We start from the raw sequence: 22,446 nt of genomic DNA on the forward strand, positions 1-22,446 counted from the left end.
GAATCAGCCAAGTCACTCAGAATAACAGAACAAATCCATCTCACAAAGGGAATTTTCCTTTAGAGTATAAACTGTCTCTTTTGTTTTCTTCAGCCCTGTTTAGCCCTGTGAGGGCAAAAAAATCAACTTCTCTTTCAACTAATCCATAGCTGGAAACCAGCAGACTTTGCCTTATATCAGCACCCATTATTCTGCAGTCTGAACATGAACTGCAGTGGAGAGCTTTCCCTGGAGTTTCACTCTGTAGGAAGAGCTGCCCCTCAAGCATAGGCAAAGCAGGCAACATTCTCTGGCAGCAGAATGCTGGACACAGCAGAGCATTTTGGACTTCTGTCCTGTCTGGTCATGGGAATGTGTCAGGACAAGGGCAGCTCCTGCCAGCACGGGCCACTGACACCACCACCCTTTTCTCTCCCATGCCAGAGGAGCCGTGGCCATTCTGTTGTCTCTCCTCCCCAGATTTCCATCTCATCTTTTCCACTATTTCTTGCTCCTTTCCAAGCATGGACATTGTTCATACCCCACTCCTTATTCTTGAGGCAGCAAAGCTCAATTTTGTCTACATTTCTGGCAGTAGAACATTCCCAGTCCATTTGCAGTCCCAGTACCCTGTGTTAATTCCTAGTCCCAGTTTGCCCTGTCCATGCAACTTGTTGGGATGTGGCATGGCTCTTTCTCTACCCTTTAATGCCGGAAGAAATTCCTCCAGTGAGGGTGGTAAGGGCGTGGCACAGGGTGCCCAGAGAAGTTGTGGATATCCCTGGAAGTGTCCAAAGCCAGGCTGGATGGGAGGTAGAGCAATCTAGTCTAGTGGAAGGTGTCCCTGCCCATGGCACTGGATTGGAATGAGATGGTCTTTAGGGTCTTTTCCAACCCAAAACATTCCATGATTTTCTTCCAAAGGAAGCTGGGAAATAGGAAGTGGATGAGAAACATCTGGTTTATTCCTGCATTCATTCAGCAGTTGGTCCTTGGAACCTTGGTCTTCCATCCCCCAAAACATTTGTGGGGAGCAGCAGAAACAGAAGTGTTTCCTCTCTTTGCTGACAGAATTTGGAATTCTTTATGTCAGAAGCCTCAATGGTTTGGAAGAGGATTGGATCTGCCTCCAGTCACAAATCTATCTATGATACCTAATTAATTCTCACATTTGCACTGGCAGAAGCCCTTGATTTGCACCTTTTTTTCATTTCTGCCATAATAGCATGCAAACACAGGAATAAGTGGGTCACCATTTGCAACAGCACATGTTTACTGCCACTAAGTTTTTATCTTCTCCCCAAAACAGATATAAATTAAAAAAAAAAAAAAGAAAATAATGTCTGAGTAGCTCATGTGCTGTTGAGGTCTAATGGGACAGATGCAAAAAAATTCAGAGAAAAACAAAGGTTAAGAATTGAAAGAAAATATTGTTCATAAAGTTAAATAAAAAAATGAGAGCTTGTCTGTTCTTGTCTTAACCAAGGATGTCAGCTAAACAGACACTTTGACAGAAATCATTAGCATTTTTTGCAACTCAAAACAGCTATTTGATAAATGACTGTTAGAAGTGATTAAGATCGTGTCAAACCATTTGATTGCATTTTCTATTTTTAACTGTTTCCCATCTAGTTCCACCAGACCAGCCAAGACTCACTGTATCCAAAACTACTTCTTCTTCTATCACTCTTTCCTGGATACCTGGAGACAATGGTGGCAGTTCTATCCGAGGTAATGTAATCCAAGTTAATTGCTGCTTCTTACTAAATTATCATATGTTGATAGGATTATGGATTATTATACCATTATGAATGGCTCAAAAAAAATTAAATTAAAAAAAAATAAAAAAAAGGAAAACAACCCAATCTGTATTACTGTCAACCCTTAATGTGCACTATCATGGTGATAACAGCGTTCAGTAAATTGCAGTTTGTCTTTGTGGTGGTTTATTCACCACATTTAATCACTTTCTCCTCAGCTCTTATGACAGTTGCTCTATCTGATTTTCCAGATGTGTAATCTCTAACCACTCATTTTGGAGGGTCCAGGTTCATCATCTGGCTGTTGCTGATTGAAGGGTCCCTAGAAATATCCATCCTTTTCTCCCTGAAGCCACCATAAAAAATTGTATTTAGGCTGTTGTCAGGGTGGGCAAAAAGCATTGCCTGGTATCTTTCAGTCAGGGGAGAGCTTTATGTTCCCGTGCACGTGGGATTTTTTTTCCAGTTTTATTAGGTCTTAAAAATGCCTCCTTGGGTTGCCTGAAGGATTTGTGGTACTTGATATTTGTGATATTTGCCATCCGCACTTTCCCTCCAGGTTACATTCTGCAGTACTCAGAGGATAACAGTGAGCAGTGGGGCAGCTTCCCCATCAGCCCCAGTGAGAGATCCTACAGGCTGGAGACCCTGAAATGTGGCACCTGGTACAAGTTCACCCTGACTGCTCAGAACGGGGTGGGGCCGGGACGCATCAGCGAGATCATCGAGGCCAAGACGCTCGGCAAAGGTGCGTTGGCTCCATTCCTTTCACCCTCCCGAAGCTCCTGCTCTAGATCTTGGTTTGATGAGAAAACAGGCTTGGATATTTTAATTTTACTGGCTTTGAAACATTGAGAGCTCTGTCCGATGGCGGTGACAAAAAAGGCTGTGGCTGTGGGACTTGAAGCCCACACAGGCTGATGTTCTGTCCCTTTTACTCTAATAATTTTTTTCTAAGATGGGTTGGCAGATATTTGGTGAGAGGGTGTCTCTGCTGTAAAAGACTGTAGCAATTCCAACTATTTCATTGCCAGGAGGAAATTGTCTCTTCTCTTCTTATAAAAATTCAGGGGTTTATTTGTCTGGATGTTGAAGGAAGACAGGGAGTATATTTATGTATAAAGGAAATAGAGCCTATGTGTGATTTCTGCTCCAAGCCAGTATTGCAGGAGTGTGCAAGCAGCATCCTCTGAACTAGATAAGTGTCAAAAACAAAGGAAAAGTTTGTGCTAAGTTCTGCAAGGCAAAACAAACCAAATTTTTTGAATGGATGTTTGGATATTTTTTTCCACATGTTGATTTGAAAATCTGGGTTTGTGAGCCTGGCACAAAGTGGGAAAAAAACATTTAAGAAGAAAAGAGGGAAGCTGAATATATAGATACTGAGTTTAAGCTAGAGCCAAGATTGCCCTAGAAATTATTCTCTAAATTTTAACTTTTGAGAATTTTTATCTGCAATATTTAAGCATTTTGTCTGGAATACCCCACTGCCTCTAGAGCCACAGTTTTCCAAGGAGCAAGAGCTCTTTGCCAGCATCAACACCACGCGGGTTAGGCTGAACCTGATCGGCTGGAACGACGGCGGCTGCCCCATCACCTCCTTCACCCTGGAGTACCGACCCTTTGGGACCACGGTCTGGACCACAGCCCAGAGGACATCCCTGTCCAAGTCCTACATCCTCTATGACCTCCAGGAGGCCACCTGGTACGAGCTGCAAATGAGAGTGTGCAACAGTGCTGGCTGTGCAGAGAAACAAGCTAAATTTGCCACGCTCAATTATGATGGCAGTAAGTATTTCCTTTAATTTATGCATCAGATACTGTTTTACTTGAGTTTCATATGTGATTCTTTTTTTCTTTTTGCTCATCTTCCATTTTTTTTCCCCTCATAAACCCCATTTTGAATCTGCCAGCCATGCTGTCAGAGAGATTAAAGTCCCAAAGATGTAAAATTGCTCCTGATTTCCTGACAGTAGGCTGCCAGGCAGAAAAGAGGAATTGTTTATTTGTCCTCACTTTGAAAAACTCCGGAGTCAATCAGCCATAAGACACATAATCATAGGACATTAAAAGTCATTAGTTCCAGTGGTTACAGGGGCCTTTCCTAGTATTTCATGCATCTTTTCCATGAAATTTTAGTCTTCCATGGAATTTGTTCCTGCAGCCATTCATGGGAGTGTCTGGCCTCATTGCTATTCCCTGTGACACAGCCCAAAACCCATTATGGGACACATTGGAGCAGCCAAGCAGGTTGTCCCCTGGGAAAGCCTCTGGCTAACATCCTCCAAGGGCAGAGCAATGGCAGAGCAATCATCCCTGTTTACAGACAGGGGACAGTGAAACTAATGGCCATGACAGATGGATCTGTTGTGCTCAGCAGCAGGACACGGACCCTGTGGGAGTTGTTGCATCCTGCCCTTCTGCCAGGGGTCACTGCCCACCCTGCAAAACCCAGGACACAAGAGCAGCAGCAAACATGCCAGTTTGTCACTCACTGCAGCTCAGGTCCTGCCAGGCTGCTTGAGAGGGATGGTGGCACATGTGTGCTCCCAGTGGCTCTGTGGTGGGGAGAGGCTGCGTTCCTGGCAAAAAGGCAGCACAGATGGCTCCAGATGGCAGCTCTCGAATTGCTCCAGTGGGAATTGCCAGAGCTTTTCTGGAGACATCCAGTGAAAAAGCTTGCTGCATTGCCAGGGATGTTGTTCTATATTGTGCAACCACTTGGCAACATCTGTAGTGTTAAATTAAGCTACAGCACTGGTGTGAGCACGTTCTAACAAGAGCTGATGGTTGTGACAGCACCAAATTGGTAATTGTTTGTAACTCTGTGTTGGTTACACGCCTCCACACGAACATCACCACTTGTGTACAGCTCAAGGGTCATTCCCAGGCAGAAATGTGGGATATGGCTTAGGCAGGCTTTAAATATCAGCACCTGACACATCCTCTACTGCTATACCAGCTTTTGTGCTGGGCACTCAGCAGTTCTTACAGATAATTAATCACACATGCCCTCACCCTTTGGAAAAATATCATTTTTGGTAAGCTGCCACACAGTTCCTCATGTTATTTCAGAGAGTCTGAAAAATTAAGAGAAAGATCTTGCCTCAGCACTCCAGAGACCCACAGGAAACCAGGATCTAAGCAGCTACTACACAAATGTTCCAGGTCTTTCCAGGCAGATGAAGGACTTGTTTTACTGAGAAGTGTAGCTGTTGTCAGTAATAACTCTTTCAAGTATTATGAGTTAATTTCTTGTAATTTTACTTAGCCTATCCTGTTTTCATCTTGTTTTCCAATATCTTTCCACATGCAGCATCCAACTTTCTGTTGTTCCGTTATCATCACATTTATTTGATTGGGGCAAACAGTCTTAAGCCATACCTTAAAATGAATTTATATCAAAATGCAGGTCCAGAGCCTTAAATTTACCCTTGTAGCACTCAAATCAAAACTATTTTTACAATGATCTGATCTGAAATGTTGTCAAGCTCTGCCCTTTGATTGGGTGATGATATTTAACCTGGCATCACACATTGTGACCTGCATACCCTTTGATTTTTTTATATTGCTCTATAGCATCTTTAAAAGGGATAAAATGAAACAGTAAAAAGTATTTGCAGCATTAAACTTCCTGGGCCACTGCTTCTGGTCAGCTAGAAAATTTTCCCTTTTGTGATATTGCTGGTTTTGTTTATGAAGTGTGCTTTGCCAGGACTCTGTTGTGCCTTAGAGAGGCAGAGCAGCTCAAATACTGACCCCGAGGTTATGAGAGGAAAACATGGATGGAAAAGCAAATTTCAGTTTTCAGATTTTCTAGATTTTCTAGATTTGCTATGCTTGACTCAGAATTGAAAGTATAAACTGATGATGATTATCATTATCATTATTATCATTCTGACCGGTATTTGATGCAGAAATTTTTGCTTCCATAGACAAGGATTTTTTTTGTTTGCAGAAAACATGCCAGTGGAAACTTCTTAGCCAGCTCCACTTTTGAGTGCTGTCCCTGCCTCTACCTTTGATTCACCCGGTGATGTGAGATTAGCCCCTTCCAGCTTCCAGGGGTCACAGCTGCCCTTGGGATAAAGCAGATACAAAGAGTAGCACTTTGAAGATTAGATAATTTGATGTACGAAAGTTCTGGGATGCCAAATGCTGAGAACAAGCTTAGAAGCTTTAGCAGCCTTAAGATAAAGCCTTTTGTAAGTTTGCAGAAATCCCAGAGTTACGTGGGTTTGGGTCACTTTGCTGTGTGTCGGAGAGCTCCTGAGGAATACCATGGCTCAGCATCCTTCCCCTCAAATCTCTCCTGCTGAACTAGGTCAGAGGGTTAATGACAAACCTACGTGCAGCTTTTTGCTCTCTGTTCCTGGGCATTTCGGTAACGATTTCCAGCTTACAGGTTTGCTGACCTCCCTGCCCCTTGTTTTTTTCAGAAGCACGCAATCCACAGAGATATTTTTAGCCCTGTGCAGCTGCAGTTGTGGAGCGCTGCAAAGGAGCTTCCCGGCTCGGGGATCAGCTACTCGGTAGCCCTGGCATTAAATCGGATCAGCTCTAAACTCTGCTAATTGATTCTGACCCACCCAGGCACTCCCTGCCGTGAAGGACACAGGAGAACACTCCTGAACTCGCAGGGTGCAGTGGGAGATGCTGCAGCCAAGGGGAAAAAGAGTTCAGAGACATTCAGATTACAATTTCTGCGAGGCACCAATCAGGCTAACAAAGGGTGATGGTGAACCGACCTGGAAAACAAAACAAACCCTCCCCGTTTGTCTGGGACATAGTCCTGCAAAAAGCTTTGACTATTCCACTCCCAGCCAGCACTTAGAATGTCAGCAAACGTTGAATTTGTGTTTTCTCAATGGATAGCAGGATTTATTTTTGGTAATTTCTAATGCAATTGCTGAAAAGCAACAAGTGGATGATGTGAAAACGTGCAGTGTGATTTTTTAATTAAACTCCAACTGCCTGTTTATAATGTTATGAGGTTTACATATGCCTAGAGAGAGGTATGGATAATGATAATCACCTATCTGAACACTTCAGGTTTAAGTGAAATAAAGGCCACTCATCATTTGATTTTCATCTAAGTGTTAAGGAAAGCAAGACATCATTTTAGGCAATCTTGAACCTAATGGTCTCTGTGACTGTAATCCAGAGAAAATGTTGGCGCTTTAGTATCCAGGAGAGTTTAGGAGGATTTAGAGACAGTTATTAGTATTACCTTCAGGAGCTTGAAGTTCTTTTCATTTCTTCATCTAATAATTTTATTTGCCTTTAGAGTAGTGCAAAATCTGTGTCTCAAGGCAGGATGAAAATATCCTGCTGTGTGTTCAAGAAATAGAAATGTAGGAAAAAAAAATTATGGGGAAGAACTGCAATGGAACATTAGAAAAGTATTCCAAATGCAGTTGTAAGAAAACAAATTTTCCAAAGTGCCTAATATAGGTTTGGATGGTTGTAGCTTTTCTTTTTATCTTTGTCCCTTTAGGGAGCTGCTCTTCTCTTTATATGCAGCTGAAATAGCTCCTCTGAAAAAAACGCAGGATTTAGGATTCTACATTTTCACTGTGGTTATGGCACTCACACTGTACTGCATCAGATCTCAGTTTTTATTCAGATACTGTATGGCACATAATGAGATATAACTATATCACTTAATGCAGCAATTAAAATGTAAAAAAGGATGTGCCTGTTTTTCTCTCTCACCCTCCTTTCCTTTTAGCAAGTAGTAGCCGCTTTTATATTTCAGTAGCTGGTTAAAATTTAATAGCTTCCATCCAAAGTCATCACAGTTCACAATACTTACGTGTTTCTACGCATTTCAAGGAAATCTGCATTTTATAGCCTCATTTGTGGTTGCATTCAGCAGTTTAATAGTAATCAGGAAATGAGTGAGAAGTCTTCCATGACTAAACAGCCTTCCACAGAAGGTGCTGCATTCTTCTCACGTCCCTTAGAGGTAAAGAAGAAAAGAATTGAAAAGTTCAAGTATTATATATCACCAGGAAGCCAGGTATATTCAAAATGCAAATATGTCCCAGAATGAAAAAGTGAGTTGCCTGCCAGTAGTTGGTAGATTCATTTCCCTCGTTTCCCTCTCAAAATTTGATTGTTTCTATCCAGCATTACTCTCCTGTTTTACTGATGAGTATAATGTCAGACAGTCTTTAGCAGATTAGTATCAGGTTGACTGTCTGAATTTCAGATCACTATCACCGCTGCACCCTCAGAATTGATAGCAGAATGTTTCTGTGCAAAGGAATTATCTGATGTATGTGGCACAAAATGAGCTTTGTCAAATGAGTTCCTTGCACAGAAAAGCCCAGCAGAAATGTCACAGTGGTGCTATTTCCCCATAATAAGGAATAATAGACATAGGGAGGAATTCTGAGGTCTCTTACAGCTTTTTAATAATTTAACAGGACTCAAAATTAATCATAGGATTTGACTGCATATCAGACATGGTTTTCCTTAATCAATGAATGCAATTCTTGTGGATCGCTGATAATCTCCATCTCTGCAGTCAGTCCCTCATTACCAGGAGCCTGGTTATGTGTCCATGGCCATTAGACACACAAATGTAGCCTCCACCCCAAACAGAAAAATCCTGGTGAGCGTTCTGCCTGCAGCTGAAGCAGCAGCGTGCCTTATTGCCTGAGAACTCAATCTTTTGTCCTCCTTAATAGGCCTCTAATGGTATGACCCTGTTTCCAGGTACAATCCCTCCTCTCATCAAGTCGGTTGTGCAAAGTGAGGAAGGGCTGGGAACCAACGAAGGGCTAAAGATGCTGGTGACCATCTCCTGTATCTTGGTTGGGGTCTTGCTGCTCTTTGTGATGCTGCTGATCGTGAGGAGGAGGAGGAGGGAGCAGAGGCTGAAGAGGCTGCGAGGTAAGGTGGTGTCTGTGCAACTTCTCTCTACCTGAACATGACAATAAGAGTGGGGCTGCACGTGACCAAAGTGTGCAATCCCCGGCTGGGATCATTTTCTTGCAAAGCAGAACAGTATATGTATGTTTTCTATAGAAATTCCTTCTTTTTCATTTGGTCATAAGTTTGTTTTTTTTAAATAAAAAAAAAAGATTAATATATCCATTGTTGTTATTTGGCATGGGGGAAAGGAAAATATTTCTCATTGATTTACTTTCCTTTTTTTGTTGTTTGTTTGCTTCCCTCGACGACATAAAAGTGGATTTTTTTTGAAGGATGAAATCAGATGCACTGATGATGAGGGAATCTCAGTTTTCCAGCAGATGCCAACCATGACTTCCAAATTATAAAATGAAAGTAGACAGATACTAGTAGGATAGAACACACAAGCAGATATTCTCAGATTTGTTACCGCATTTTTCCCCATGATTTTTTATAATAGAACTAATACAGCTCTTCATTGTTCACTGACCTTTCATTGTCACTGATCTGTATTTTCCTCTAATCCTTATTCAAATTCAGTTGTTTGTTATGTGAATAAGATTTAGATCTGTGAATTCATTCAGCTTTATCATTTTTCTAGCACAAAACCCCTGGCTGAGCCACAGCCAAGTTTTTGACCCTTGCAGTCTGACACTGCTGCCCTATAGCTTTTGCACTGGCAAGAGGTATTTTGGAAAGGTATTCCCTGAAGGCATTTGGGAAAAAAAAAAAAAAACACCTTTCAAATTCAAACCTGAATTAATAGTAAAACAATTTATGATCTGCAAAAATAAGCCCAATCTCTTCCAGGAGCCACCAACCTGATTAGTTATTTGTATTTTAACCAAAATGTGGTCATGGTACCTATTAAAACCTGGGCCAACCCTATGTTTTACTTCTGACCTTCCTCTCTTTTGGGTCTAATTTTGTCCTTTGGAACAATATTTTGGAGTTAAAAAAAATAAAAAGACAGAGGGCATGGGCAAATTCATATATAAAGGAGGACAACCAACCTTATGTTTCACACACAGCCCTGGAAATCAGGACATCTGGATGCTTTAGCTTGTATAATCACTTTTTCTTCAAAATCTTATAAGCCATTTACCTTCCCAGTTGTGGAGGTTTTTTCATTTAAAAAAAAGAAAAAAGTGGTAAAGAAAAAGAAAGTGTTATCCTGTCTTCTTAGAAATACTGTGGAATTCCATCCAGTAATGAGCAGGATATCTTGAGCTCTTTGGCTCTGGAAAATTATGTCTATGCAGATTATTTTTTCATGGTTAATTTACAAGTATTCATAGAATCTTGAGTTCCAGTCCCTTGAGGAAGGCTGATGATCACCGACCAGGGTGGCTTTTGCATAACATAAAATGTCTCTGAACTATTTCCTCTAAGAAATGAGGAATTTAGAAAAATATCGGAGCTCCACTTAAACATAGGCAGTGGAAAATATTTAATCAGTACTTTTGATAAAAGAAATCAGTATTTAACTACCATTTCTGTAAAAGTTGTGTCTCACTTGGCTGAATTTGTCACACTACAGCTCGACATCCCATCTGGTCCTGTTTCACTTCTCTACAGTACAGAAGTTCTTTCTTGTATCATTTTCAGTCTCCAAGGATGTTCTTTCCACATGGTGGTAACCAAACCATTTCTTAATGTTTTTAATTGGTAAATGAAACCGATTAATATATTTTAATTTTCCTCTGTAGTTTTCCCATAATTTACATCCTTAACATTTTATCCATTGAGATCATTTGCCAGTTCTCTGATTTCTCTACAGCAAGAAAATATTCCCTGTTATACAGCCCTGGTTTGTGTTCTTGATGTATGACCTCATGATCCAGATTATTTTCTTAGTGATCTGGCATTTTCCTTATATTTTAGCTACCAAATTCTTGTCTCATTTTTAAACTTTTAAACCAGATATTATTTACTCCATATCACTGATAAACATTTCAGACAAAAAGTACTGAATAATGATTCTCTGCTTAAAATTCGGGTCTGAATATGTGGAAATCCATGTAAAATGGCTGCTGTGTTAATTTTTTGCATTGTGCTACTTTCTTTTAAAGTACTTTGAGTTATCAAAACTTTGTTTTAGAGAAACATAAATATGACCTTTTGCTGTTATTTAGTCATATCACAATGAGAGGTCTTTTTCAATGTCATTAATTCTCAGCAAATTTTAATCTAATTAAAAAAAATCCACTTTGTTTGACATGGCTGCTTGACCACAAGTCTGTATTGATTGGCCTCAATTATCCTTCTAATTCATTTCATTAAGCTTCGCTCAATTTTTTTTTTATTATTTTGTGCATTGCCAAGATCAGACTGATAGGACTTCAGTAATTCATAAATTTTTTTGCTCATTCTTTTTGAAGACTGATCCCATGTTTGATGTTTTCTGATCTTCTGGAAGTTACTTCATGTTCTAAAAGTTTTCCTGACAATAAGGAACTGCTGTTCCAGAGAACTCCTTACTAAGTTCTCTAAAACAAATATATGGAAGTTCTTCTGATGTCCTAACTAAAAAATAAATGGTTTGGTCTAGTAATTGTTGTGATTAACTTTCACATAATTTTTGAAAGGGAAATATCACATTATCACTTGGTTTGTATGACCTGGTGGGGTTTCTTTGAGGCACAATATTTTTCCTAAACCAGGAATTCCTCTAGTCTACATCAGAAAAATGATTTCCACAGTGGAACCTTCTAAAATAATTTGTGCAAGTTACAGATGTAACTCTTGCTTTTGTGGCTACAGATGTGTTTTTCTTGAACCTGTTTGACAAAGAGGAGTGGGAATTGCAGGTTTCTTTGCACTGTGCTATGTATGCAAACATTTGTATGCTCATGGACAATGGGCTTGAGTTCCCATTTCTGTTGAAGAATAGCAGCCTCTCCATTCTTGATCCTTTTACCACTTGTCTGGATGTAGGCACAGTTAAACATTTTTCTTCCTTCTTTACAAAGAAAGCAGAGTTCTCCGCAAAATCCTGATTTTTGCCCAGTTTAGTAGTTCCACCAGACAGGTCACAAAGAAAGGTCACTTGGCTGCTGGAGTTGATGCAGCCATTCAGGAGTTCAGCAGATATTCTCAGAGAGAAGCCTGATGGTTTAATGCTCCTTCTCCTGGCTATTGACCCAGCTCTGCTACTCCTGTAATGGTTTTCCCTTTGTTTTTAAATCAAATTCGCCTTAACACAAGCAGAAAGGATCAGCACGGCATGATAGTTCAGGAGTGGCAGGATGCAATTTAAAACTCTATCACTGTCCCTGATTTCCCAGGGGGAAAACCCAAGTGTGTTAAGAATTTTAAAGGTGGCTGCCCCAGCAGAGTAGAGTGATGGCTGTGGCTTTTTCACTGAAGTGGTGCTTGGCTGGAGCAGAGATCATCCCCTTCCCTCTATCATCTGTGCCCCCTTCCCAAGCCCTGATTTCACCACCTGAAAACTGGGAGGTGATAGGACACAGCCAGGGATGCTGGCTTATTTTAGAAAGCGTTATCAATTTGCTGATCAAAAGGCTACTGCAGGAAAAGCACATTAAAATCGCTGGTCATTGGTTTCTGACAAAACCATTTCTCCTGGAGCTAATGTCCTGGACACACGATGTTGTTGTGGTGGGGTCCCAGCACAGGGAGGACGTGGAGCTGCTGGAACCAGTCCAGAGGAGGCACCAGGATGAGCAGAGGGATGGAACAGCTCTGCTGGGAGGAAAGGCTGACACAGCTGGGATTGTTCAGCCTGGACAGGAGAAGCTTTGGGCTGAGCTCAGGGTGGCCTTGCAGGGCCTGAAGGAGCTTCAGGAAACCTGGAGAGAGACAATTCCCAAGGCATGGAGGGACAGGACACAGGGAATGGCTTCCCAGTGCCAGAGGGCAGGGCTGGCTGGGATCTTGGGCAGCAATTGTTCCCTAGGAGGGCGGGCAGGCCCTGGCACAGGGTGTCCAGAGAAGCGTTGGCTGCCCCTGGATCCCTGGAAGTGCCCAAGGCCAGGTTGGACACTGGGGCTTGGAGCAGCCTGGGATAGTGGAAGGTGTCCCTGCCCATGGCAGGGTTGGCAGTGGATGATCTTTAAGGTGCCTTCCATCCAAAACCGTTCCATGATTCTGTGATATTCAGTTACTTTTAGGCTTCTGGATTTTTGTTTCATGGATACAGAGGAGCCCTTTATATTCCTGCCACCTTTGTTTTCGTCCCATTCCACACCAACCTGTGTGCCCATCATTAACTCCAGCTGTTCTGCTCACCATTTGAACAATGTCCTTGGATAATTAGCAAATTTAAACTCAGCTGATGGAAGGATTTTTTTTCCCTTCAGTGCTTCCTCATTCAGCTTTTGACACATTGCATGGTCTTTGCTGATGCCTCATGGGGTTTTTTTTTCTGAAGGTACACAATCTTCTGTGCATCTATTTAAGCAAGAATCAACCTGTGTTAATGAGCACTTATGTGCCACATTCATGAATGGTGTGAATTTTTTTCCAGATGCAGGATGGAAATCATCTGTGTGCTGGGCAGCACCTGAAAACATGTGAGGGAGATTGTTTGCCATTTAAACGTGATGAAAAAATTATGAAAAGCAAACTGAAGTACATTGTAATAATTCTCAACTTTGCCCCTTCTGCTTTTCTTGAGTTGTGAATTCCTTGCACAAATACCCACAGACTTCATTTAAGGAGGCAGAAATTGCTTCAAAAAGCTGCTGGCTGAATGAAAACAGTATTTGCATATTAAACCACCCTGATTATGTGTGCCAGAGGGAGAATGTGTGCACAGTGTCTTCATGATCCTGATGCTGCTAGAATAGCAAGAAGCATCATAAAATACACTGAAAAAAAACCCATTACTTACAACCAGTGTATTATTACTATTACTATTATTATTATTGTGTTGGATTACTTTGGCTATTTTTGTATTCTTCCAAAGAAATTTGTCCCTTCCTGGGTTTTTGGAAGTCAGTAACAAAACTCCTTTGGAAGCAGCAGTGTTGGTCTTTTGCTTTATGGCTCACGGCAAAGATATTGTCATCTACTGGGCACTACCACTTACAAGTGGTAATAGCAAAGGCAGTCTCATTCCAAGTGAAAAATAGGAATTCTGAGTGCCAAATGAAGCATTGTTTGGTTTAGATGAGACACCTCAGATGAACCATCCTTCCCTCCACCAGGAATCTTCCATGCTTCGTGCTGGAAAGGGATGGAGGAAAGTTAAAAATGAAGGAGTGGAGCAAACAGACCTAGAGGGAGCACAGAATTCCAGCTTCTCCAGTGGTAGGTGAGGAATAAAGCTTAAGAGAGGCAAGCTGGAACTGTGTCAGATAAATACAGTTCAGAAAAGTGGATAAAAGGTGTTTTGCTGAGTTTTTTAATGAATAAAAAGAGCCTTCTCTCCATTCCTTTTAAAAATTAGTTCAACACAAGCTATAGAGATATGTTAAGATGGTAGCTTGTTTCTGCCTGCATCCTTGGGATTTTAAAGGCAGAATGTTTAATAGGATCACAAGTAAGGAAATTGTTGTAGGTGTTGGAGACCCAAGACATGATTGAGGAATAAAAAAGGTGGGATGGAGAAAACAAAGACAAATTCAGTAAATGTCTTGACAGGTGCTGGTAGATTTAAAAGCAGATAAAAGAAGAGATGTAAACTTCCATGTAAAAGTTGTTTGAAGACTTAGAACTTGGAATTGCTTTCTTCTCAGATTTGCTTCACTTGGTTGCACAAAAGGCCGTTTTGTTGCCCTGTGATCAACTTAAGGACTTGGGAATCAGCATTTTAAGTGAGTTTGTTTAGCAGCAGACAGCAGGAGAACAAAGCAGAGCTGCCTGTTTTTTGCTGGATGATACCACAGAAATTAGTGTATTATGTTGATAAAGTTTTACAGAAGCCTACCTGAAAAACCAAACTTCAGCTGTGCCTTTTGAAATGATAAGTATTGAAATAATTATAGCCCCAGAGGATTTGCTGCTAATAATAGCAGCAATGACAAGAACAGGAGGAATATTTTTCCTTCAGCAGTGCCTTATTTTTCAGGGCTCATCCATGTGGGAATAAACCATCCTCTGTTTCATGTGTAGACCATACTCTGAAGACCCAGCAGTAGTTTTGAATTATTGCTAGTGGAAAAATGCTCAATGTTTAAGTGCAACCAAGCAAGTTTGTCCCCGGGGAGGTTCAGGTTGGACATCAGGAAGAATTTTTTTTCATGAAAGGGTGCTCAGGCCTTGGCAGGGGCTGCCCAGGAAGATTTGGAGTGCCCATCCCTGGAGGTGTCCAAGGAAGGGCTGGAGGTGGCACTCAGTGCCCTGGGCTGGGGACAAGGTGGGAATCAGGCATAGCTGGGACTCTGGAAGATCTTTTCCAACCTCAGGAATTCTGTGATTCAAAACTGACTCCTTGGAGGCCTCCCTTGCTCAGATTTCGTGCAATTACATTTGGTTTGGAAATGACATGTTAGCAACTGCTCATCCTGCCTGGCTTTGACTCTTGCCCAGAGATGGGTATCAAAATTTCTATTTTTTTTGCCTTTTCTTCTTCCTTCACCTGTTAATTTGCTACCCATGGCACAAAGGAACAGAGATTCCCATTATTTGTTAAATTGTTCATATTTCTAATATGTTTATGCAGTTTTTTTTCTAGTTAAGCCAATGGTAACTTGTATTTCTCTTACCATCTTTGGTGCAACAGAGGAAATAAATTGGGCTGTTTGGGGCAGAAATGCAATTTCAGCAAAAGTAGGGACTTTCAGGCATTCGATCTGAGAAACAGCAGTGGTCTTACACATGGCTGACTCAAATCACTTGCTAATAATGCATCTCTCAAAGAGATTTTCATTTGTGATGACATTTCCTCTATTTTCTTCCAGATGCAAAGAGTTTGGCCGAAATGCTTATGAGGTAAGAACAGATTGGTTTTTATGGTTTGTTTTTTTTTTTTTTTTTTTTTTTAATATCTGTAAACTATAGCATCATATTCAAGAATAGTTGTAGGGAAAAATGGAGAAGTAAACTTTTTATTCCTAAACCCTTTTCCAAAACACACCATTTGTCTGTCTGTTAAGAGCTGTGATGCACTGATGGTCAGACACGGGAGAAAGAAAACATTTTGTGGACAGTGTGAGGGGCTACAATGATTAAAAAATTGAAAACTCCTCTTAGTAGATGAGATCATAGAAGCTATGTAGGTCCATTTGGACATTTTTCCTACTCTGAAAAATATTTTCATAATATGTATCAAAGTAATTGTTCTTCAGGGATCATCTGATTAAAGGCAATAAATTTCTGGCTCTGAATATCTCTAAACTTTGCAGCTCTGTTTATGTAGTTCACTGTTGTTAGCTGCTTATACCCAAAGGTACATAAGAGCAGGTAAATCCATTTATTATTTTTCACTTCTTTTCCATCAGCTCAGCATTCGGAAATCTAATTCAGTTGTTGAATTGCATCATAATGACTATTCTGGCACCACAATTCTTTCAAAGCTGGAAATTTCATATCTTCAATGTTTATTGTTTTGTCTAGGGAAAATATTGAACTTTAGAACCAGTGCATATATTTGAAACTGGGATCGCTAAGGGATTATTCTTGAGTTCAAATGAATTTTGGGTTGCTAGAAAACACTTTTTATATTCAAGCAACAAATTTGAGAATGTCATAGATATTTCACCACACGAACCACACTGCAGACTTCCTCACCCATGATAAAGTTCACTTCTATTGTAAGAACAAACTCAGCAAAGACATGGTGACAGGTGAGTTTGGTGTAAATTCAGCTCTGTGCCATCATATCTGAATAAGCCCAGGGTTGTTAACAGGACTGGTCATGCAGTCCAGGTCATCCCCTCCCTGGCTGCCCATGGCAGCAAACTGTGGGATTCAGCAGCTTCAGGAACATTTGCCCTGGTCGTTTCTGGTGCCACAGAAGACAGCACAGGTTAGCACACACAGCAAGTCTGTTCCCTGCAGAAACGCAGCAGGGACAGCTGAAACCCCTGGATGGAGACTTTCAGTCCCAGTGACAACCCCTCAGAGCCCCTCTGCACAACTGGTAACACTCTGCCCTAGCCCAGCTTGGCTTCACAAGCCTTGGCACCACTTCTGCAAGGCCACTTCAGAGTCTCGCTCCTCTGACACTTAGAAAACTTCGCCAAACTTCCAGCAGAAGTGCCAAGATTTTACTCATTTTTTCATTTGCTGATGGTTACCAAATTAAGGAATTACCTGATGTAGTCACCTCCCCACGTGATGTACTCAGAGAGCAGCCAGGTCCTCTCTCAGTCCTTAGTTCAGAGCTGTTTTTCCAGGTAAATCACCTGCCACCATTTCATTTGCCTTTTCCTTTCACCAGCATTGAAACATGATTATCAAACCAGTTCCTCTCATCTCATTTATTAACAAATAATCTTGGTTTTATGACATAGGCATATTGTATATTCCTTTTCTAAAATTTGAACAAGGACAAATGACTGTTAAATCAGAACTTCAGAGGAAGTAGGGGATATAGGCTTACATGTGCAGACTTGCCAGAACTGGGAACTCTCATTTGTGACCAATCTGTGAAATACCTTCAACCAAAACCTGAGCTACCCACAAACAACAGATGTTCCTGAAGATGTAGCATGTGAATAATCAAAGAATAATAAGCCCTCTCCAAAAAAACAGTCACATATGATAAATCCCCTGATATAGTTTATCTTTAAGATTTCACCAAAATCTGCTGTGATAAAAATATCAAGAAAGGGGGTATTTGGGGAGAGGGCAGAAAAGATGATTCCCTGCTTGGCAGGAGTGTTTGAGGCCTGGAGAGAGCTTTGTGTATCTTTCCCTTTGAGGAGATTTTCGTGAGTGTGTATAATGTGGATTAAAAATGGAGCTTTAGTCTTCGCTTTGAGAGTCAGCTGGCTTTGGCTGTGTAAGTCGAATGTCTGTGGAGCAGGATAAGTCAGCAGTTTAATGGGAGCTGCACAACTCATTGTTGAGACCTTACACTCACAAATAAAAATCCCTGCTGCTGGATAAGCACAGCTTTTTAATGTTTCTTTTGGCATCAGTCCAGCCACGCTCTTTGTAACAGTTCACTGTGAATCAGTTTAGCAATTCACTGAACTTTTAAATTTTGAATGTAAGATTAAGAATCTTTCATCCCCAAATATTCTGATTTAGTTTCCCATATGTTTTTACAACAAACTCTTTTAAAATGCCCTGTACAATGTACTTACTCTGGAAAAGGCCCTTTTATCCACAGACTCAAAAGTTGTACTCAGACCAAAGCGCCACCTGCCCAAATATCTGTTTTAAATAGTGACAAAAGCAGGAACTTTAGTAGAGTAAAAGAATACAGCAAAATACTGAGAGAGCTGGGATTCTTCAGAATGGAGAAATCTTTGGGGAGATCTCATTGAGACATTTCAGTACCTGGAAGGGGCTTAGGAAAAGGAGAGGGACTTTTAATATGGGCAGACAGTGACAGGAAAAGGGGCGAGAGTTTTAAACTGAAAGAGGGCAAGTTTAGATTAAATATTAGGAAGGAATTCTTTATTCAGAGGGTGTTGAGGCACTGGAACATGTTGTCCAAAGAAGTTTTGGACTCCTCATCCCTGGAAGTGTCCAAGGCCAAGCTGGACAGGGCTTGGACCAACCTGGGATAGTGGGGGGTGTCCCTGCCCATGGCAGGGGGTTGGAATGAGACGGGATTTAAGGTTTTTTCCAACCCAAGACATGATTCTGTGATTCTGTGACTCAGTCTCCTGACAGGCTCCCAGTGTCTAATGATTAGGAGCTCAGATATTCTTTGAACCTGAGGGAATTAATTCTATTATACACAGATCCTTACAAGGTCTGATAAGTAAAGAAAAGCACATGCTTATGTTTGGGAATTTTATGTCTGCAAATATGAAAAAATAAAGATACAGACATTTTATCCCTTTAAAGAAATAATCGTTGGACTCTTCGTCCACCAGGCCATTAAAATACTTTTTGCCTGAATTTAGTTTAGGAAATACTTCTAACGAAGCTTCAAAACTGAAACTTTAAAACTCTTTGCCCTGTTTCCAAGCCCTAGAGGCACTTCGTTGCTGTTGGCACTTTAGGATTTTATAATTTAAAAGCGGAGCTGTTGTGGTCTGCACAAAAAGAATTCAAAACTCCCTGAGCCAGAATGAGACAGCATCCTAATCAGCAACATCCCCCTTGCTTCTGCCAACTGCCTGTGCTGTGTTTGGACACCCCATGTCACTGCTGCATGCAGGGGAATTAATTAGATCAGCAAGGAGGAGGAGAAACAGCCCACAAGCCAAGGAAAAACTCTCAAGAATAGCAGGGACTATTGCTGAATTTAGAGAGGCCTGGGTTCCAGTTCTGGCTTGAAAGACCTCCCACGTATTTAGCATGAAGCTATCCCTGGAGCCAAGGCTGGGATTGGGAATTCTCTCTTGTCAGGTGAGCAGGAAAACTGCAGATCTGGGGAAAACTCTGCTCCTGCTCCCTGCGGTCCAAACAATGCTTTTTGTATTGGTTGAGTAGTTTCTAATAATGGAAATCCAGAGCATTTCTCCTGCTGAAGAGGCTCTAGCTCTGAGATTCTGGGATCTGCATTCTCTGAGCAGGAGTCTGATTCCATCCCTTTGTCTCCTGCATCCCCATGAGTGCAGAGGGGTGCAGTGATGCATTTCCCAGGCTCAGTTATGTACTGCACAGAATTCTAGGTGTGTCTAACTCTGTGTGTCCTGTAACTATTGGATTCGTGAAACTGGACATGAAAAAATCGGTTTCCTTCTTTAAACTGAAAGAGGGCAGGTTTAGATTAAATATTAGAAAAAAAAAATCCTTACTCCGAGGACAGTGAGGCACTGGAACTGGTGCTCTACATTTGCTCTATGACCTTGGGCAAGCCCAGAGCAGTGCAGCTTTCCAAGGACCTGTATCCAAGCATATTTGGCATTATTACTTTCTGATTCTCTTAACATTTCAGCAACTTGAATGGCATCTGCTCCCTGCAGAGACTTGGAGAAGAACGTCAATGTGGAATTTATCTGCATTTGATATTACTAAATATCTTTGAAAATTTATATATTTAGTAAAACCCTGTGATGACCATTCTCCCCTGATTATATGTGGAGAAAAGTCTGGGAGCCCTTGGGAGGCTCTCCTGATATTTTGCTTCCATGATGACTGAATGAGGCACCAGCTGTGGCCTGTCTGAATGCATTTCAACTATCCACGTGCATGTGATGGGGACAGCACCATCTATTCACCCAGGAGAAGAGAGACGTTACATTTGGGATGTATAGGTGATGTTAGTGCTGGGGACCACAACCCCAGGGAAAGCCAGGAGGTGAAAATCAGAGAGGTGCTGCCACGTGCCTTGTGGATCTCACTTGGATTTGGAGGAGAACCACTGACCACGTGGCTAGGAAATTCCTCCAAAAAGGGGCTCCAGGAGAACCTCCAAACCTGAGGCAATCAGGTCTTGCTGACGTGGAGGCACAGCAGGAAGTTAACACAAATTTCCTGGAGATATGGGCTCATCATACATGGATTAATCTCCAACACTCGCAGAAGAACTGAGCTTATCACTTTAACAGTCCTCTGCTGATTCCATTAACAGAAATAATTCACTGCCAAAGCAGAATTAAACTGAGTGATCTGCAGCTATTTTACACTAGAAAATGAGTTTCCACTTGGATCTTACAGCCCTTTGAAGCCTGAGCACCTGGATCACACTGCTGGCTGATTTGTCTCAAATCTTCTCAGCCTCCCTGCGTGAAGTATTTGCAAATATTTCACTTCATCCAGAGAGTAATTACATGTAAAAGGGCAAAACGTTCCTGGGTTTTTAGTGCAATCTGAAGGTTTCTTGATGCAAGCTCTGTGCTAGAAATGACTGGTGCTTGGTTTTACCATCCATTTTCGTTTGCTGTTGGTAGACAGCTCATTTAAGAAGTCATTTTCTGGTACACAAACTTCAAAATGAAATTGTTTCAATTTGCATGATGATAAAATAATTGGTTTATGTTCTTTTTTGGATTATTGCATCAATCAATTAGACATAATCCACGAATGTAAACAAGATTTGCAATTTTTGTCTTGGAACATCAATGGGACTAAAGCCTTTATTTATTTTACGCAATCTATTTATAGCATGCCTAGTTATTAATTTGCTTTTTCATTTATCAGTCAAAGTGATATTTGGAAGTTAGCTAATTAAAAATAATGAAAAGATAAAAAAACAATTAGAAATTACTCAAGACACCATTTTCCTACCAACCTGTTTGATCAGCTGTGGGTTGCATTACTCACTTTCATGAGAAGTGAAAGAAAAGGTCCATCTTCCTAAGTGTTTTTATTCATTTCATTATGACAACACTTGAAGAAAACTGTGTGAAATTTTCACATTCCTACTGATGGAGGACAGACCACATCCCTCCACACTGTGCATTCATCTAATGCCTTGCCACGTGCAATAAATTAATACCACGCACTTGTTCTGAAGAGGGCAAAATCAGATGCATGAGTGGTTTTTGCTGATTATGGTTACATCGGTTTTTATGAGCTGGACAGATTGAATATGAGGAAGTTTGCAAATATCTTTTCTATTAGGCTGGATGTTAACGTGTTCACTTCTCTTTTGTTTTCAGCAAGAACACCAGGACATCAGACACACTTAATAAGCAGCAGCAAACACTGAGGATGCACATAGACATTCCTAGAGCACAGCTGCTGATAGAGGAGAGGGACACCATGGAGACCATTGGTAAATTTGGGCTTTTTTTTTCCCCTGGTTAGTGTAACAGGTTCTTCTAGGTGGAATTCCTTTACTCCACACCTTTTCCCTGCTGCACACATCAAGAGAAAAGAGCTACAAAGTGATTTGAAAACCGAACTGGATTTTTTTTTTTCCTCCCCTTTGAGTCATTTCCCACTAAAACTAATCTCAGTATAGGATCTAAAATAATGCAGGACATTAGGAAAATGAAACTGTTGGAAAGAGTTTCTTGAAAATGTAATTGAGGGCTGGCAACTTTATGATTTTCATTCTGATTTCTCATTTGGCTCTGACTAGGCAGTTGGATCATTGACATTATTTAAAGGGAAAATGAAATTCTGAAACTGCTCTCTCGGTATCTGAAGATTTGCTACAGCTAACTTTTAAAACTTACATGTTGCATATTGTACCCACCTGTTCATAGCACAAGGCATTTCAACATTTTGATCAGTTTTTAGCTTCTGTGTATCCATGCAAAATTCAAATCTAAACTGTTTGACACAACAGAAAACAAGATTTCTCATGGGGCTGGAACTTAATTGAACTGTCACAAAAAATAGAATTGTTTGGTGTTGGGTTGTTCGGGGTTTTTTTCCCAAATAATTTTAAAATGTCCAGAAACCCAGAATAGAAATGCAGCTTGATGTCGTGACTGTATGGGCACACACTGGCAAGACACCCCTGACTGATCTTGTTAGACTTTTAACTTCAGTTTTTTTGGTAAAAATCTGTATAAAATCTGTTGCATCTGACAATGTAACAGCATCCAGGGATGATGTGGCCAGAGGGGAAAGTCATGAAGCTGAGAGCAGCATCTCTGCACCTCCTGTCCATGCCCGTCCCAGGTTTGAAAAGAAGACCTCCAGACTTTTTAAATCATGATTTGAGCTTCCCAAAGTCTGCCCTTTGTGCCAGGTTTCATTCTAAAGACAGCTTTAACTTTTGAGTGGCAGCTGCTGAGCAGTGGGGGGGTTACAGTGGAAATACTCTTAGAGCCTGAACTGCAGCAATGCGATCAGGGCC

The 22,446-nt window shown here is 41.1% G+C and overlaps 1 protein-coding gene across 2 annotated transcripts in view; it reads left to right on the forward strand.

Annotated features, from left to right (window-relative positions):
- DSCAM (DS cell adhesion molecule) overlaps positions 1–22,446 on the forward strand; it is a 384,919-nt gene that overhangs the window by 332,115 nt on the left and 30,358 nt on the right. For both annotated transcript variants that reach the window (XM_066177133.1, XM_066177135.1), the window contains 6 exons: positions 1,612–1,710; positions 2,299–2,487; positions 3,237–3,527; positions 8,463–8,639; positions 15,527–15,557; positions 21,296–21,411. In XM_066177133.1, coding sequence (XP_066033230.1) covers positions 1,612–1,710; positions 2,299–2,487; positions 3,237–3,527; positions 8,463–8,639; positions 15,527–15,557; positions 21,296–21,411 — 903 coding nt within the window. The remainder of the gene's footprint in view (positions 1–1,611; positions 1,711–2,298; positions 2,488–3,236; positions 3,528–8,462; positions 8,640–15,526; positions 15,558–21,295; positions 21,412–22,446) is intronic.

This window comes from Chamaea fasciata, unplaced genomic scaffold (genome assembly GCF_029207755.1).
Source record: "Chamaea fasciata isolate MVZ Bird 193981 ecotype frontalis unplaced genomic scaffold, bChaFas1.0.hap1 SCAF_2, whole genome shotgun sequence".
Lineage (NCBI taxonomy): Eukaryota > Metazoa > Chordata > Aves > Passeriformes > Sylviidae > Chamaea > Chamaea fasciata.